General features: G+C 36.4%; 1 protein-coding gene across 1 annotated transcript in view; it reads left to right on the top strand.

Moving 5' to 3' along the window:
- The window catches only part of LOC109066314 (receptor tyrosine-protein kinase erbB-2-like), a 39,022-nt gene extending 22,287 nt beyond the window's left edge, over positions 1 to 16,735 (top strand). The window contains exons 2-27 of the mRNA XM_042767314.1: positions 283 to 434; positions 844 to 1,033; positions 2,033 to 2,161; positions 2,251 to 2,322; positions 2,610 to 2,725; positions 2,822 to 2,963; positions 3,077 to 3,205; positions 3,422 to 3,548; positions 4,623 to 4,696; positions 4,871 to 4,961; positions 5,490 to 5,692; positions 6,462 to 6,594; positions 7,599 to 7,689; positions 8,101 to 8,255; positions 8,363 to 8,407; positions 8,969 to 9,107; positions 10,620 to 10,742; positions 11,405 to 11,503; positions 12,095 to 12,280; positions 12,686 to 12,841; positions 13,337 to 13,412; positions 13,499 to 13,645; positions 13,961 to 14,058; positions 14,348 to 14,536; positions 15,331 to 15,688; positions 16,229 to 16,735. Coding sequence (XP_042623248.1) covers positions 283 to 434; positions 844 to 1,033; positions 2,033 to 2,161; positions 2,251 to 2,322; positions 2,610 to 2,725; positions 2,822 to 2,963; positions 3,077 to 3,205; positions 3,422 to 3,548; positions 4,623 to 4,696; positions 4,871 to 4,961; positions 5,490 to 5,692; positions 6,462 to 6,594; positions 7,599 to 7,689; positions 8,101 to 8,255; positions 8,363 to 8,407; positions 8,969 to 9,107; positions 10,620 to 10,742; positions 11,405 to 11,503; positions 12,095 to 12,280; positions 12,686 to 12,841; positions 13,337 to 13,412; positions 13,499 to 13,645; positions 13,961 to 14,058; positions 14,348 to 14,536; positions 15,331 to 15,688; positions 16,229 to 16,557 — 3,749 coding nt within the window. The 3' untranslated portion in view covers positions 16,558 to 16,735. The remainder of the gene's footprint in view (positions 1 to 282; positions 435 to 843; positions 1,034 to 2,032; positions 2,162 to 2,250; positions 2,323 to 2,609; positions 2,726 to 2,821; positions 2,964 to 3,076; positions 3,206 to 3,421; positions 3,549 to 4,622; positions 4,697 to 4,870; positions 4,962 to 5,489; positions 5,693 to 6,461; positions 6,595 to 7,598; positions 7,690 to 8,100; positions 8,256 to 8,362; positions 8,408 to 8,968; positions 9,108 to 10,619; positions 10,743 to 11,404; positions 11,504 to 12,094; positions 12,281 to 12,685; positions 12,842 to 13,336; positions 13,413 to 13,498; positions 13,646 to 13,960; positions 14,059 to 14,347; positions 14,537 to 15,330; positions 15,689 to 16,228) is intronic.
- Positions 16,736 to 18,011: the final 1,276 nt, after the last annotated feature.

Genomic DNA, 18,011 nt, shown 5'->3' with positions numbered 1-18,011 from the left:
GACCCAAAATCATCACAATTAAAAGAACCAAAGACTTAAACTACTTCAGTCTGTGTGCAATGGATTTATTTAATACACAAGTTTCACAATTTGAGTTGAATTACTGAAATAAATGAACTTTTCCACGACATTCTAATTTATTGAGATGCACCTGTGTGTGTGTGTGTGTGTGTGTGTGTGTGTGTGTGTGTGTGTGTGTGTATAATATATACACACACAAACATACATCCATATAATTTTATACATGCCTGCTGATGTGGGCATCTTTATTTTATTTTTCAGTATGTCTTGGGACTGATATGAAGTTGGCTTTACCCTCCAGTCTTGAGAATCATTATGAAATGCTCAGGCTGCTGTACACGGGCTGCCAGGTGGTTCATGGGAACCTGGAGATCACACACCTGCAGGGAAGTCCAGATCTCTCCTTCCTGCAGGTATGGGACTGTTGTGTGTTTGTGTGTGTCTCTATAGTGCTCTTTATTACACAGCAGATGCATATTGGTGCTTAACCATTTCTACATTCCTGTTCATTTTCTTGCTATTGTGTAAATAATCACAGTACAATTAATAATGTGTATGTGCCTGAGTTTGACTATAGCATATTTCTGAAAGTCTACAACGTTTTATAGATAGGCCTATGCTTTAAATTACAAAGGTATAATAATTTTAAAAAGGTCAACTGGTAGGCCTAGTGCATTACATGTAACATACTACTTCAAGTAAAATTTCTTGTACAACTGATAAAAATAATAGAATTGCTAATTATTTAAGCTTCTCACGTATAATGAGTCTCATTGTCAATCAAATTATGAAAAGATGTGCTCATGTTCTGTTTGTGTGTAGGGGATTGTGGAGGTTCAGGGGTATGTGCTGATAGCTCACGTCTCAGTGCGTTCAGTTCCTCTGGAAAATCTACGCATCATACGAGGCAGTCAGCTTTATAACTCCAGCTATGCTCTCGCTGTACATAACAACATCCACCACAGTCAGACGGGACTCGGCTTGAGAGAAATACGCCTCAGGAGTCTTACAGGTAAGGAGTGTGGGACTTGGTGTTTTAAAAAAGTCAAAATTTTATATTGGGTAATTTTTTGATTTAAGTGTGAAATGGTATTACAGACTACTCTCATTTCTTCAGTCACTTGAAGTAAAATGGATGGGGAGCAGTCTAGTTAGGGGGTGTGGCAAATAAGTTTATATTCTCTCTGTAAATTAAGTCATGGAAATTTCAATTGTGAATATACATTTTTATGCTCAGCTCTAAAATATTTCATTCTCTTTGTGTGTACTAAATCCAAATCAAATTATAACATCAGGCTGTCATTTGAGAGTAATTGCTAGTGTGATTCATTGGGTGGCAAATGTTACTAGTTAATAACTATTTCCTGTAGAACACAAAGTGGTCTTTCTCCAGGGATCTTAGAACGTATTTCATTTCTGGAAGTTTTTTGTCTTATTAGAAACATTTGTACACTAATAAGTATAATCGAACAAAAAAATGAAATGAATAAATGCATTGCAATGATAGTCATTTGTTCAGGGTTCCCAGAGTCATGGAAAATTCAGAAATGGTCATGGAAAAATCACGGAATTTTAAAATTGTGATATCTAGGTCCGGAAGGTTATAGAAATTAATACAATTTTAAGAACTCATAGAAACTAATGACATTTCTATAGCAAATTCTCAAATTTTCTGTTAAATCTTGTGGTCAAAATTGTCCATTGTTAATGGTGTAGTGATACATAAAGAACCACTCACAGAGTGGTCACTCTCAAATCAAATCAAAACGGTGAATTTGTGTGAAAAAGTTGACCCTGATTTGAAATATATGATGGGATTTTTTCCCTCCTCACTCTAAAGTCCCTGTTGCACAACTCCTAGTTGAAATGCCTGGAAATGTGAAATTTACTCAGCTCCAAAATATTTAATTGAAATTGCTCTTTGTGTGTGCATTTGCTGTAAAATTATTTAAATATCCTTTTTAACAGGAAGTAGAACACTGTGAGTAAAATTATTGCTTACGTTTCACAGAAATCTTGCTTGGCGGGGTTTATATTTGGGGAAATCCTCAACTTTGCTTTCCTCGGAATATTAACTGGGAAGACACTGTTACTAAAGTTGAAAACAAACCGCTGCACCTGCAAGACATCCCAAAGAACTGTGAGTTAACTTCAAGAGAACTATGCCATCATACATCAGACTGTTTCATGCGTCACTGTTATTTCTCAATAATATTTATCTTTTTTCAGGTCCCCTTTGTTCTTCAGCTTGTCCTTCAAACAGTGGATGCTGGGGAGAAACAAATCAGGACTGCCAAACATGTGAGTATCACTGGCCCAAAGTCTTTTTTTTAAAAAGTTAATGGATATTTTTTGGTGCTCTATGGCAAAATTAACATCTGTCATGACAGCTGTGTTCATTTTGACAGTATTACAGTAAATCTAGTTTAGATGAGAGAAAATTTTTGATCAGTTCAATGCTATCAGTTCCTGATCTCCTATCAGGGATTAAATAGAGACAATTTGACCAAATTAATTATTTGTGTTTTTCCGTGAAACGTAATGAAATTCATCTTTTGAGGAAATTACATGTAGCACTTTCTCTACAGTGACCTCAGTGCAATGCTCATCTGGCTGTTTGCGCTGTAAGGGTCCGAAACCCAACGACTGCTGTCATGTGCAGTGTGCTGCTGGGTGCACGGGGCCGAAAGACACTGACTGTCTGGTAAAAAGATCATAAATATTCCATTTATATCATTCATATCTAACTGAAATATGAAAATAATATCTGTTTTGCCCCATTTTGTTTTTGCATCTTTAGGCCTGTCGTCACTTCAATGACAGTGGGACATGTAAAGACAACTGCCCCCCACCCAACATCTATGACCCAAACACCTTTCAGTCCAAACCCAACAAGGACAAAAAGTTCAGCTTTGGAGCCACATGTGTTAAACAGTGTCCCCGTATGTCAAACTTTAACTTCACTAACAAAAGGATATCTTGTTCAATGTCCAAAGGCCTTGCTTTTTCTTTCTATGTGAGAATATTGTATATGCTGTACTTTCTACACCTTTAGATAACTATCTGGCAATGGAAGTGGCATGTACAATGGTCTGTCCCAAAGCTAACATGGAAGTTATCACTGATGATGTAGATGGCCAAAAAACACAGAAATGTGAAAAGTGTGAAGGAGAGTGTCCAAAAGGTCTGTATGCATAAGTGTGCATATTTTGGCTGAAATGTACGTATGCTTCTAATGGTTCAAGCTGCAATTTAAAGTGTCACTGAGTTCCAAAATGTGTGAAAAAGCACTTTATAACAGTTGTGGTATTTTTATATATATGTCTTTGCATGTACTATATATGTCAGTATCATTTCTCCTATTTTTATACTATTAATTAACATATGTGCCGTCTGTTAGTGTGTTATGGACTAGGAATGGGAAACCTTCAAGGGGTGTCAGTGGTGGATGCCACCAACATTGGCATGTTCGTTGGCTGTGAGAAAATCTACGGCAGTTTGGCTTTTCTTACAGACTCCTTCAAAGTGTAAGCAAGGACAGTTGTTTAGCTTAAAATTCCAATGCTGGTTCTCATGTTGCTTGTCTTTTACTTCTGTGCCACAAAAAAGGAAGATATTAAGAACATTTTGCTAGAAAAAGTATCTAGTATATGTATAGTATAAAAGTGATAGTGCACTATTAGTATGGTAGCTTTGTGTTAAAAACAGACCGAAATTTAAATTATTTTTTGCTGCAGCTCTCAAACTGTCATTTGCTATGTTTGCTTCCCCATATTTTAATGCAAAATTTTAATACATTTTTTATTTGACAAGAAAACCTGCATAAACTATGATGGGAGCATTTACAGAATAAATTCTCAACAAAAAAACTCACATGAATTTGCCTCAATAGATCATGTGATTGAGTAACTGGACTAACCAGCAGATCAATCCCATTTCACACATCTAAAATATTGTTGTCATTCTGAAATACCTGAGCCAAAATCATCAAAATGATTTGGTATAATTACATCCCAGAACTGTAGCTCATGATTGTGCCACAAAATCAGATATTTGCCTCTGAAGGCAAGATAACATACTGTAGATAACATCTGCTCTGATGTGCAAATAATTTTCCTGGTTGCGAGATCTTTTTTTATTATTTTAATTACTTATGATTTATGCCAATTTCCCAGGAAGTGAAGATTTTGTTCTCTTAAACTCATGGGATGGAAACATTGCTTTATTTGCAAATGTTTGATGCAATATTCTGGTTTTTCACCCTTCACACAAGTTTAATTCTCAAATTTTGATGGACATATAGCTATTGACCTTAAACTTGGTTTAATTGTCTTGACATGCCAAGTTTGAATATGTATAGGCTTTATAATATTTTTTAAAGCTTGACAGCTCCTGCTTACTGAAAGCTTTAATTATACAGAAAAAAGTTCAACTTTTGTGTTTCACAGAAGAAATAATGTCATATGGGTTTGCAATGACATGAGTGTGAATAACTAGCTGACTTAAAATAATTTCTTTTCATTAAATTTTTTTTATACATGATTGGTTTTATACCTATTGTTACACTTATTTTATTGAAATCTGCTGTGTTGTTCATACAGAAATGCAGCTACCAATTCATCTGGACTGCAGTGGAGTGACCTGGAGAAGTTAAAGACAATAGAAGAAATCACAGGTGAAGATCACAGTTCAGATAGACTCGTATCATAAAGACTATTAAGGAAATACAAATCTATACAGTAGATGTCTGCACTCTGAGAGCTAAAATCTACATAACAGCGATACTAGCTGTACCAGTCAATCATTAAATGAAATTTGCATTTGCAATAACATTATATTTGTATTTTAGGATACCTGTACATAGATGCATGGCCAGACAATTTGCCTGATCTGAGTGTTTTTGAAAACTTGAAGATAATCAGAGGAAGAATGCTTTACAAGTAAGTATATGTATTTGGTTCTTATTTGAAATGTAGCTCTTCTTTTGTTTTGTTTTTTGTTCCCCATTTCATGTTTCCTATTTATGTCTTTAAACGTGATTTGCTAGACTATTTACCCACTTTTCTTGTTTGTCTGACGTCTAGACTTATCAAACCTGCAGTTTCCTTTTAGTTGTAAAGGTTAATGATTATCCTGTACACCTGCTGCATGATATATCAGTTTTCTTTCCTTTCATCTCTTCAAGTCTATTCTAACCACACAGACTGAGAAAAGAATGTTCTTTGTAGGAAGTGTAGGTCATTTTTCACACTTTAGAAGTCAAAGTAAAGATTTGACACACAAATGGGGCTATGATAGATTAGTAGCTTTACCACCTGAAACCCACCAAGAACAAGTCAGCATTATAACAAGCACATTTGCTCAAGCAAATTAGTCAGTTTTCTGCATTAATGTATAAATCTAGTAATCTACTTAGTTATCTAGTTAATGTATTTAAATCATTGCTCTCTCTCTCTCTCTCTCTGCAGGGGTGTTTTCTCTTTGGGAGTTCAGTCTTTGCCGATCGAGTCTCTCGGCTTGCGTTCCTTGAGCAGTGTCAGTGGAGGCATAGTACTGATTCATAATAACTCCAGACTGTGCTACACCTCGTCTCTGCCCTGGAACTCGCTGCTCCACCCCACACAGGGACCCAACCTCATCAGCAACAACAACCAAGACCAGCAAACATGTGGTAAAAGCCCTTTCTTATGTTTGTCTGATTAAAGCAATGCATACTGTACAACAAGGTGTACTATATTTTAAAAACAGTAATGAATACAGTGCATCATTAAGCATGACACTTAGCAGATTGACTATATCAGGGGTCTCCAAACTCAGTCCCAGAGTTTAGCTCCAGCTCTAATTGAACACACCTGAACCAGCTAATAGAAGTCTTACTAGGCATACTAGAAATTTCCAGGCAGGTGTGTTAAGGCAAGTTGGAGATAAACTCTGCAGGACACCGGCCGTCCAGGACCAAGTTTGGAGACCCCTGGACTATATGCACAGCATGGTGTTGAGTACCTTGTTTTTAATTAACATAATTATAATATAATGTACGCAAATGTCCATTAAATACTAGCATTATAAATTTGCCCATCTCTTAGTCATCAGTTTTGAATTGCATTATATAATTTGCCCCAAAACAGGTTTACAGAGCTTTGATCATAAGTCTAATCATGTAAATATCATCTTACTAAGATATATTATTGGGAAATATAGAGTTATAAAGATTATGAAGATATTAAATGTTATAAAGATCTCATTGAGTTACATTACAAACAGTTAATTTAATATTATTTTGGCCATATAAATATCAGCAACTAAACCAAATAGTTAGTTAAGGCCTCTGAATAAAATTTATTTATTTTTTTTCATTATGAGTTTCCCATAATGAGTAATATTTCATTACATGCTTGACTTTAGAATCAGACACAGGAAATTCTTTTCTTTTTGTGTAGTTTCAGAGGGGAGAGTATGTGACCCCCTGTGTGCGGATGCAGGCTGCTGGGGGCCCGGACCTAGTCAGTGTGTGTCGTGTTTGAATTACAAACGTGGGACGGAGTGTGTGGAGCAGTGTAATGTCCTACAGGGGTGAGTACTGTATGAATGAGCAGATTTTTGTTTTTTGTGCTTTATGTTAGTGGTCAACCGATATTGGGTTTTTTTGACAGTCGATGCCGATATCTTGGAAAGCAGGTGGGCCGATAACTGATATAAAGCCAATATAATTTTTTTTTTTTTTCATTTTATTTAATATTTAAGAAATTTGAAATAATTTGACAATGGATTAAAAAATAAATGTGTAAAATAAACACACTTATACTTTATATGACAAAGTATTTTCACATATAAATAAATATTTAATAAAAATATAATTAAAAAGGAAGTAAACACTGGAACCAACAGGGCACACAGTATTCTGGGAAGTTTGTGTGCATTGGGAAACATATTTTTCAAATAAAGCCAGGGTAACACTCATTATACATACAGCACACAGAGAAAATGACATGAATATGGCAGTGGGCAAATGCATAAAGCGCATCATAATTTTAAATCACGAGTTTAAAATTTAAAGTATTCAGTTAACACGGACCAACCATGCAGAGAACACGTGATCATGCTGGATAAGAATGCACAAGTTTGCAAGGTTTGTGAAATTAAATGTTCATTAGTCAATCAAAGATTTGTTTAAATGATAAAAATGCATATTTGCTTAACGCTGACGGCAAACGAGAAACAACAATAGCGAACAAGAGGGAGAATGTGAGCACTGTGTGCTCAGGCGCTGCCCCTCTCAGTGCTGTCAAAATAAAAGTCCCACCTCAACCACATCGGCCAAGCAGAAAAACTTATCGGCCTTATTTCAAAAATGCCAAATATCGGCGGATATATCGGTCGACCACTACTTTAAGTTTACTTACTAAAATACACATTATTAGAATGCTGAATATTGGGCTTGTTGAATTTTTCCATAGTTTCAGTTTCAGACTTTGTATGAGTAACTGCTAATGACATACAATACAATGCAGATTCATATACTGTTGTGGTTTTTAAACTCTTACTGTTTAACTGTACATCAAATGCATTTCCCACAGGTCAGTGCGAGAGTTTGTGGATGGATTGAACTGTGTCTCTTGCCATCCAGAGTGTAAACCAGTCAATGACTCTGCCTCCTGTACAGGCACAGTAAGATATTAATGCAAAAACAAATATATAATTCATTTTGTATCATTTATAAGTTTATTTCGTCATTGGGTCCCAAAAAATGTCCCCACAAGATAAAAATTTACTGGTATTACTATCCTTGTGGGGACATTTTTTACCAGATAGAAACACACACATACACACACATATATAACACAAAATAATACAAAGTTATTGATTACAAATAAAAATATATTCATTAATTACTCGTAAGATGTCGTAAAAATAACGTTGTGTTTCATGGGAAAAAGTCATACAGGTAGAATGACATGTGGTTGGGAAAATGATGAATTAGAATTAAAATTTTTCTTTAGGATTTACTTTGCCATGAATATTTTTTTTTTATACATCTTAGCATTTTATATTAAGGTTTAAATTATGTTTCTTGTGCAGGGTCCAGAACACTGTACGGAGTGTCTGCACTTTCAAGATGGAGATGTGTGTGTCGATCGCTGTCCCAGTGGGGTAAAGGAGGAACAGCACACTGTGTGGAAGTACTTCAACGCTACAGGACACTGTCTGCCCTGCGAGACCAACTGCACTGTCTCGTGAGTCCCTCGCTGAGCCCATGGACAGTGATCCCACCTTTTTATATCAGCTCTTGTGCAACAATTTAAGATTTGGAATTAATTTTCTGTTTTGTGTATACCATCAGGTGTCCATTGGATGATAGGGGGTGCCCCATCCAAAAGAAAACTGGGTAAGACTTTATCAGATGTGTGTGTATAATACTTACATGCATTATTAGTGTCTACATTACTTTTAATTCTGCTCGCAGTTTGAACAAACCTCTAATCTCAAGTATAAATCTGCATAACTTTTACTGCGTAAAGAGTTAACTGAGTTCCTCTAATCATGTGACTTTTTGAGGAGAGGTGGACTACTTTTCTTATGACTGAAATTATGCTTTTCTTCTGGTGGACAATAAAACAAGGCAGAAAAAATGTATTGTCTTTGAACGAGGGACCTGAAAAATATTTAGAGACCTGAATAGAATAGGTCATGTTTACACATGATTTTAGGGTTTCATGACATTTGGGGTGGTTTCTTAGACTTGGCAATCACCCACAGCCCTAAAAACAATATAGAAATCCTACCACCCAAAACATTTTAGCCTTGTTGTGATGAGTTTTGCACAGGCAAACACCATTCAAATTTAGAAAATGTAAAATTCTAGTTAGTAATCACATCTACAGTATAGCTTTATCTATAGACTGCACAGTCTTGCTTAAATCTAATTGTGTGTTGCAAAACCCTGCAGGCCTGGGACAACAGTCGCAGTCACAGTTGGTGGAGTGCTTCTTTTCATCATTTTGCTGGCACTGCTGGTGTTTTACCTGCGACGACAGAAACAACACAAAAGGAAAGAAACCATGAGGAGAATTCTACAGGAGCATGAGGTCAGATCTTTGCATCCTCTGATCTCTCAGTCCCCAAATAAGCAGTGGTCGAATTGTAAATAAATTTCAGGGGGATGGTACGGTCAATTTCTTTTTATTTATTTTTTTATTTTTTTGAGGGGTTGTTGGAGGGTTGTCCCGTAGCTAATTTTACACAATTACAAAATTTGTCTAAAAAGATTTTTAATTAAAAAAATAGCCTTATTAAAACTGATAATACTGATAATTAAACAATATTTTGATGAATGTGTTTCTGTGCTAGCACCTTGTCTGGTTTAGGATGGTCATGGATAAATAAAGATGACAATAAAACCGCCAGTAGGTGGCAGCAAATCCCTGTTTTTAATAAATGATTTATTGAATCATTCAAATCAAAGATTCATTCAAAATGGCTGAAACAAGTGAATGGACCGTTGAATCACTAGCTCACATGATTCATTCAAAAACAGATTCATTCAAGGAATGAAACGCCGCAATTGCTTGTGCAATGAATGTAAAAACATAAATGGGCTTCATCGCTCAGTGAATGATTCTGGACTCATTCGCGTTTTTTTGCAAAGTTGGTGACACTCGTCAGCTGTCCTATCATCTCTCAGTCCCTCACAGTCACACATACGGCACAATGACATTATGTCGGGGAATGTCTTTAAATTCTAATGAAAGAAAAATCATACCTTCTGTTGTCTTCTTTTTAAAGAACTTCAAAAGTTGCGCTTGATCCATTTTGCACAAAAAATGACGGAAACTTGCTTCAGCTGTGCGCAGCTTGTTACAGTATCTTATTCTGATTGGTCAATCACCATTATTTAGTTCGTGAATTATCATAAGTAGAGAATTTTAACATTTAATTTACACAATAAATTTTACATAATACACAACATTATTAATCTAAAGGGGATGGTTAGGGGGGATGCTTTTTGTCATTTTTTTTCCACCGGGTGATGCCATCCCCCCTCAATTCGAGCCCTGCTAATAAGCGTAAACATAGCGTTTTTTAACATTTATAACATAAATGTTATAACTTTATAACATTTAGAGTTTTAATTAGAATTTCCTGATTGTTTTAGTACTAAATCAGTTATTATTAAATTATTTGTTATTTACACTTTACAAAATATTTACTTGAAGCCCCCCTGCGATTTTAAGTTTGTGAAAAAATCATTTACATTTTTCTCTTTTCATCTGGCATATTTGGTGGCTATGTTCACTGAGATTATCACAGTGCATTATGGGAAAAGATGGAAATGGCCAAATAAGGCATCTTCGAAGGCAGCATAATTATGCTGCTTACCTTTTATCTCTTCCAAAATCCCTATGAATTGATAAAAGCCTGGAGTCTAATAACTAACAATGAGAGTAAAATGTGGAACGGTCTGCCAAACTTTGTAGTGTTCCTGGCCCTATTAAATGTAGTGAATATCGGTTGGTTATTTCTTCTGTTTATGCCGTCTGTTTGACTTGACTGTTTTAGTTTAGTACCGTAGACTTAAGGTATCTTATTTTTTTCCTGAACTGGTGGAGCCCCTGACCCCGAGTGGAGCGGTGCCGAACCAGGCTCAGATGCGTATTCTCAAGGAGACAGAGCTGAAGAAACTCAGAGTGCTGGGTTCTGGAGCCTTCGGCACGGTCTATAAGGTCAGCTATGTTACCATTCCTCATCATCTCAGTATTAGTTGTTCAGCTGGCACAAATAGCACCGGAAATATGTGGCCAGTATACTGCCATCTTTGCTTATAAACACATTTTTTGTCCAGTCACCCAAGCAAAGAATGCAATATATATATACATAGGGCTGTCACCATTCCTCAATTAAATTCGAGTACTCCACATTATTATTATGATTAATAATAAAACTCTAATTATAAAAATGAACACAAGAAATATATTACTGTTTAAAATTACTACTTTAAAGTACTTTAAAATAAAAAATGAATATTTTGTAATTATTATTTACAGTGAGCCGAGCCTCTCCGAGATGCTAAAACCACTGGATTATAAGCTTCTTGCTTTTCACTTTTAATTACCGTGCTTTACTCTGAAACATGCAGTACATCAGACTGTACATTTTTAATTATTAATTATATTCATTCAATTGTTTCCTTTGGTTTGATGATAATCACACTAAGCTAAATTTAAATTGAATTTTTCCTTTGATATAATGAATTATTAGCTTCTCATCAATTTAACAAACCCTCTGCAGCTCCTTTTGTGCTGCCCTGTTTGGGAAACCTTGCTCTAAATTATCATTCTTAATGAAGTTTAACCCCATTCATGCAGAGTTTCTCTCATCTTACCAGGGTATCTGGGCTCCAGATGGGGAGAACATCAAGATCCCAGTGGCCATCAAAGTTTTGCGTGAGAACACCTCACCCAAAGCCAACAAAGAAATCCTGGATGTGAGTGTGTTCCTTACATTCCCATATTTTACTGTATTATTAATTTCCCTTTTAAAAACTTTTTCATCTGTGTTATAAAGATTAAGGGCCAGATTTACTAACAGCTTACGCCAGCACAAACTGTCTTTTGGCGTTAAAATAGTAAGGATTTACTAAAGACGTGCAGTGAAGAATTAGTGCTGAAAAGGTGTGGACACAGTTATTTTTGTGCCTGACCTTAGTGAATATGCATTTGTAGGAGTTTCCCTTTCAAATGCAAAATTTATGGGATGAGAGTATTAAAATGAATAACGCAACATGTTTACTAACGTTTGCGCTCTTTAAATTACTAGTATTTGCGCCATTATTTAGCGCTCCAAAAAAGTATGTCTTAAAGCAGATGCTAATTTGCACTGCTCTTGATAGATTGTGTTGGAAATTATCTAGCTGCGTCTGTGTTTTTAATTTGCGCATTGTCAGTAAATCACCCACAGAAATTTCCACTCCCACTATAATTTGTCCTGTTTAGTAAATCTGGTCCTAAGAAGACTCTTCTTCCTGATAATAATATTTTTTGTGTGACTTTTTCTGTATTTGTGCATCCATACACAGGAGGCATATGTGATGGCGGGTGTAGCGAGCCCATATGTTTGCCGTTTGCTGGGTATCTGTCTGACATCAACAGTTCAGCTGGTTACTCAGCTCATGCCGTACGGGTGCTTGTTGGACTACGTCAGAGAGAACCAGGACCGTATCGGCTCTCAGTACCTTCTCAACTGGTGTGTACAGATTGCTAAGGTAAGACATCTACAGAATGTCTGCAGCGCTGATGGCGGCAGACTTGTGGTATGTTCACACATGTAGACATTAAGTTTGCTTTACTATGAACCAAGACACTGAAAACACGTAGCACACGATACTTATTTAAATGACAGCCTTTTGCAATTTTATAAACTCACTAAGCCATATCACAGTTTTAGTTGGATTAACAGATTCTTTGCCAAAGCAATGGCACAAAATACTGTGTTATATTGAGATTTTTCATTTTATTATGAGAATTTTAAAAGTATTTTTGGTTTCAATATAAAACTGGCAGAACAAGTTGGACTGTGATGGCATAGTTTTCTCAGCTACATGACAATTGTATTCTATTGCCAAGCTACTTGTGCTCATGTTCTCATATCTGTTTCTTTGTGTTCGCAGGGAATGAGTTACCTTGAAGAGGTCAGGCTGGTTCACAGAGACCTTGCAGCTAGGAATGTTTTGGTCAAAAACCCGAACCATGTGAAGATCACAGACTTTGGACTTGCCAGACTGCTGGACATAGATGAGAAGGAGTACCATGCTGATGGGGGAAAGGTGTGTGTTTTACATGTTGCTTTGGTTCAGCTGCTGAAAGTGAATTTGAAAACAGTGTTGTTAAATCTGCTATCCCGTATTTATTGAGAATATGATTATTCAATTCAATTAAAGTTTATTTGTAAAGTGCTTTTTACGATACAAATCGTTGCAAAGCAACTTTACAGAAAATTTATTTTCTACAATATTTAGTAGTAGCTTATCAGTGGTGACTGTCAGTTTATGTACATATTAATAGGAGAAACTTTTACATTTTTAACGCACTGTTAGCTTAGATAATTTAGAAGTTTCATCTGGTCTTGTTGAGTATCATCAGCATAACAGTGGAAACTATTCCCGTATTTTCTAATAATATTACAGCGGGGCAACATGTATATTGAAAATAGCAGAGGACCTAGGACAGATCTTTGTGGCACTCCATATTTTACTGGTGATAAATGAGATGACTCCCCATTTAAATAAATAATTATGTGATTATGTGTATGTGTTGAATAGGTGCCGATCAAATGGATGGCACTCGAATCCATATTACACCGGAAGTTTACTCACCAAAGTGACGTATGGAGCTACGGTCTGTATCCACTTGGGTTTGCTTTGCTGTAATTGATAAACCTCTGGTTTAAAATAACCATTCAGGCTTGGTTCTTTCCATCTTAGGGGTGACTGTGTGGGAGTTGATGACTTTTGGCATGAAGCCATATGACCAGATACCAGCGCGGGAAATTCCAGACTTACTGGAGGGGGGAGATAGACTCCCCCAGCCATTCAACTGTACCGAGGATGTATACATGATCATGGTCAAATGTTAGTGTTAACTTATAATGATAATAAGGATTATAGATAGACATTTGTACGTATATTTGATTCAGAATTGTGTTTCAAATGTTCTTGTACTGTTAAATGTAAGTTTTTCTTTTACTTCTCTATGTCAAACTGTGTAAATTCCCCTAAAAGTGTAAATACTGTGGCACTTTCAGGACATTGCTGTTGATTGTCTCGATATCATAACTTCTGCATAGTGATTTTTGCAGTCAAAATTAGTTTCTTTGTTAATTGACACACAGAAGCTGTACATAGGGTTTAATTTGTATTGAATATGACCATATGACCCTATGCCAGGTTGGATGATTGATCCTGATAGTCGACCACGATTTAAGGAGCTGGTGGAGGAGTTCAGCCTCATGGCACGTGATCCCGCACGTTATGTAGTCATTTTGGTGAGTGCATTTTTTTATATTTTGCCTTTATGAACAATAGGAATAATAGAGGGCTACAACTAACGAGAACATTGAAAAGCAATTATATATTATCTGTATATAATTATAATGATTGAATATTCATTGACGTGACATACAGCCAAGTATGGTGACCCATATTTAGAAATCATTGGATTTAACCCATCCAAAGTGCACACACACAGCAGTGAACACACACACACCGTGAACACATACCCGGAGCAGTGGGCAGCCATTGTGGTGTTTTTCAGTTTTTTCCTGCTTTTTTCAGAATGATGATCAGAAGAGTCTTTCAAGTCCTGTTGACAGTGAGTTCTTCCGCACGCTGCTGGCAGAAGAGGGAGGGAATGTGAAGGAGTTACTGGATGCAGAAGAATACCTGGTGCCCCAGCCCGGTGGCATCTTCAACACACAAGGAGAAATGAGAGCCAACGGACCTAGCAGACACCACTCTCACCGGGTCAGAGATGATTAATAGAATAATAATAGATCATAATTAATTATTTATAAGTGAAACATTGCCAAAGCTTATGCTGTTTCCAGCTGTGTGCAGCACCTGCAACTCTGCATATCTTTCCCAGGGATCTTAAAATTAATGGTTAATGTTAAATGGATACTCCACCCCAAAATGAAAATTTTGTCATTAATCACTTACCTCCATGTCGTTTCAAACCTGTAAAAGCTTCGTTCGTCTTTGGAACACAATTTAAGATATTTTGGATGAAAACCGGGAGGCTTGTGACTGTCCCATAGACTGCCAAATAAATAACAGTGTCAAGGTCCAGGAAAGTATGAAAAGCAGATGGACTATTCTGACATTGCTTTTCATACTTTTCTGGACCTTACAGGTTTGGAACGACATGGGGGTAAGTGAATAATAAAATTTTCTTTTTGGGGTGGAGTATCCCTTTAATGGAGAGGTAAAAGTGGATTCAGTTGTATGTTTAAGATGAATTTTAGTATTACTGTGGTATAATGTTTAAAGTTTTATATATGCAAACTCTTAAACAAGAAATGTTGTTCAGGTGAATAGAAATAAAATCTAAGTAAAACTAACCATACCTAACTTGATCAGTAAGTTTCTCATGACAGCAGTTGACTTGGAAAAAAAATCCTGACAGTAGAAGAGTTTCTACAATTGAAAATAACATTTGAAATAACGAACTTGAGCACACAAAAGATGTGACGTGAACATCCCCTAACGCTTGTCCTATTTTAACAATCATGTAACTATTTTTTGTTTTCCTTCTCCAGAGTACAGATCAAGGCTTAGAGGTGGATGGTATGCCAAACGGGAGGGATTTGTACTCTTCCCTCAGCACGCTGGGGCAAAGTCCATACCAATCTCTTCCTGTGAGGGCATCAGCCAATGGCATGTGGCCTGGTACACAATACCCATCTCTGGTACGGAGCATATCACACCGCTCAGCCGGAGGCCAATCAGACTCTGTGTTTGTGGATGGTTACATAGAGGACAACGGCCCTCCATCCAGTCCTTGTCGCTATTCTAAAGACCCCACCATTCCCAACGTCACTGATGGAGAGCTGGAGACTGATGGTCCTGTCAGTTTCCTTTCACACACACTGCCACGTGGAGCACACACACAACCTGGTGAGTGAAATGCATCATTTGCAGTAAAGGCAATCCATTTTACTTCCATAATGTGATCTATTTCTGGTTCAAAATGTATTTTGCAAAATAAAAGGAACTGATGATGATTTCAAAACAGATCAAGTTTTGATGAAATAATATAAAGACAAATACATTATAATAGTATTTACATATTAAAATTCACTGAAATTCATGAAAATTTTAAATCTAAATGGCCAATAACCAATGATGTCAAATGTCAGAATTCTATGTTATATTATATTATAATTTATATATTGTATATATTTTTCTAAATAAATGAAAAAATAAAACACTTATCGGCCATTCACTGACACTGTACCAATATATTGTGCCTTCCAACAATATTAGCTAAACAATTATTTCAATTAAGTCTCACTCCACATTGTTGTTGATGAATGTCCTGTTTCCCTAGTAAATACATTACATTACAGAGGTAAAAGTTGCTATTTAAGATTTACTTCAACACTTTTAATGCCATCATTTCAACACCGTATCTTTAAAAATTCTCTTTGATTGCAGAGTATGTGAACCAGCACGTGTCATCTGACCGTCCCAGCACACTTCCACGCAAAGCGAGAGAGAGGAGATTCCTTAACGGTCTTTATACAGGGAACAGTGTGGAGAACCCAGAGTACCTGGTGCCAGTGCACGGCATCTCACCCATTTCACCCGCCTTTGATAACCCCTACTATCATGATATTGCAGCTAAAGCTCAGGCAGTCGCCAGAGCGTCCATAAACGGAGGTACGACTCACAGGCAGCCCAATGGCTACATGACCCCCACAGCAGAAAACCCAGAGTACCTGGGCTTAGCAGAGACATGGAGTGGTCAGATGGAGTATACCTGAGAGGAGTGTAAGCGTGAGCGGTGAAGTGAGGTGCATGAGCGAGCGAGTGTGTAAAAGACATATTTTGTGAAGGACATTCTCAATGGGAATGGGTTATCATGGCTTTCTGCTAAATTACCATACAAATGTATGTAGCATTCTGTACTGGAGTTGGAATTTGAAGGTGGATGCATTTCTCGTCTTTGCCAAAAATTCAGCCTTTTTGCATCTGACAAATACATGGTATGTTTTCAAGACTGCGTGAATGTTGTTAACACTGGATAATGTCTTTGTAGGACACTAAGGATTTGTATTTAGATTTTTGCTTTTTGGTCATCTCATAAAAACATATCATTTTCTGGAGATTCAATTCAATTCCAAACCAGGACTGTACACACTGCTTTCCAGAGCGCTGCGTGAGAGCCGGACACAATCCAAGCTGCTCTGTTCTGTGTGTAACGGCCCTGGGTGAGCAGCTACAGTGCCAGTGAAAGACTGACATTATTGCCGTATGAAGCGGGCATTGTGTGTTCAGCGATGCAACTGGCTCTGAAAATTCATCAACATTTCTCATCTGTGACATATCCAGGTTTTTACATCTGTTTGGGTGTTTTTTTTTTTTTTTTTTTTGATGAGACTATTTTTTTCACAGCAATGACTATCTTCATTATGGGCTGGGTGACAGTTGTACAGGTGTATGTAGAGCGAAGGGTGTCCAGGTCATATTGCACCCTGATTTTAAATATTGTGCATAATACTCATGCTTATTTTAAGATGTTTGCTTAATATATATATATATATATATATATATATATATATATATATATATATATATATATATATAATGTAATTTAAAATAAATTATAAATTATAATGAAAATACATGTCACAATGCAAAACGTCTTACTGGTACTGGTAGAATTAATTTTCTTTAGACAAAAATTTGTTTTATTTTTGGTCCTTTTGATTTTGGGTTGAAATATGACCTGGATATATCTTGAGGTAAATATGTTTAAATATCTCCCTGTATTTTTTTTATTGTACGTTTTAGTTACCTAACAAACTTTCTTCTTTGCAGTGATGAATATAATGTGGCATTAATTGATGTGAATGGGCCTTACGACCAGACCAACTGGTTTATTTGTAATAAGAGGTTGAAATCAATGTTTAAACCCAGATGCAATCATTCATGTTCGTAATGTCTATTGTTATTATTTTATAAGAACTTCTTTTAGGCTCGACACCTTCTGCTCATTTAAATTTGCCTCACATGTACACAGAAAGACGGCTAACACTAAACACAGTGTTGTGGAGTAAATAATTCATGTTTAAGAATGTGGTCTGATTTCCATATATTAGCAGCTGTGGCCTCCGGCTGGACGAACACCCCTTCAATGCCTCCATTGTTCCAAGTTACAACGTGCGCCTTTTGTTAACTACCCAACTCAAGCGTCCAGTTAATATGTCACTTCTTT

Source organism: Cyprinus carpio, chromosome A12 (genome assembly GCF_018340385.1).
Source record: "Cyprinus carpio isolate SPL01 chromosome A12, ASM1834038v1, whole genome shotgun sequence".
NCBI classification, from domain to species: Eukaryota; Metazoa; Chordata; class Actinopteri; order Cypriniformes; family Cyprinidae; genus Cyprinus; species Cyprinus carpio.
Note: the sequence above shows the minus strand (reverse complement) of the source record. Positions and strands in the feature narration are given on the sequence as shown.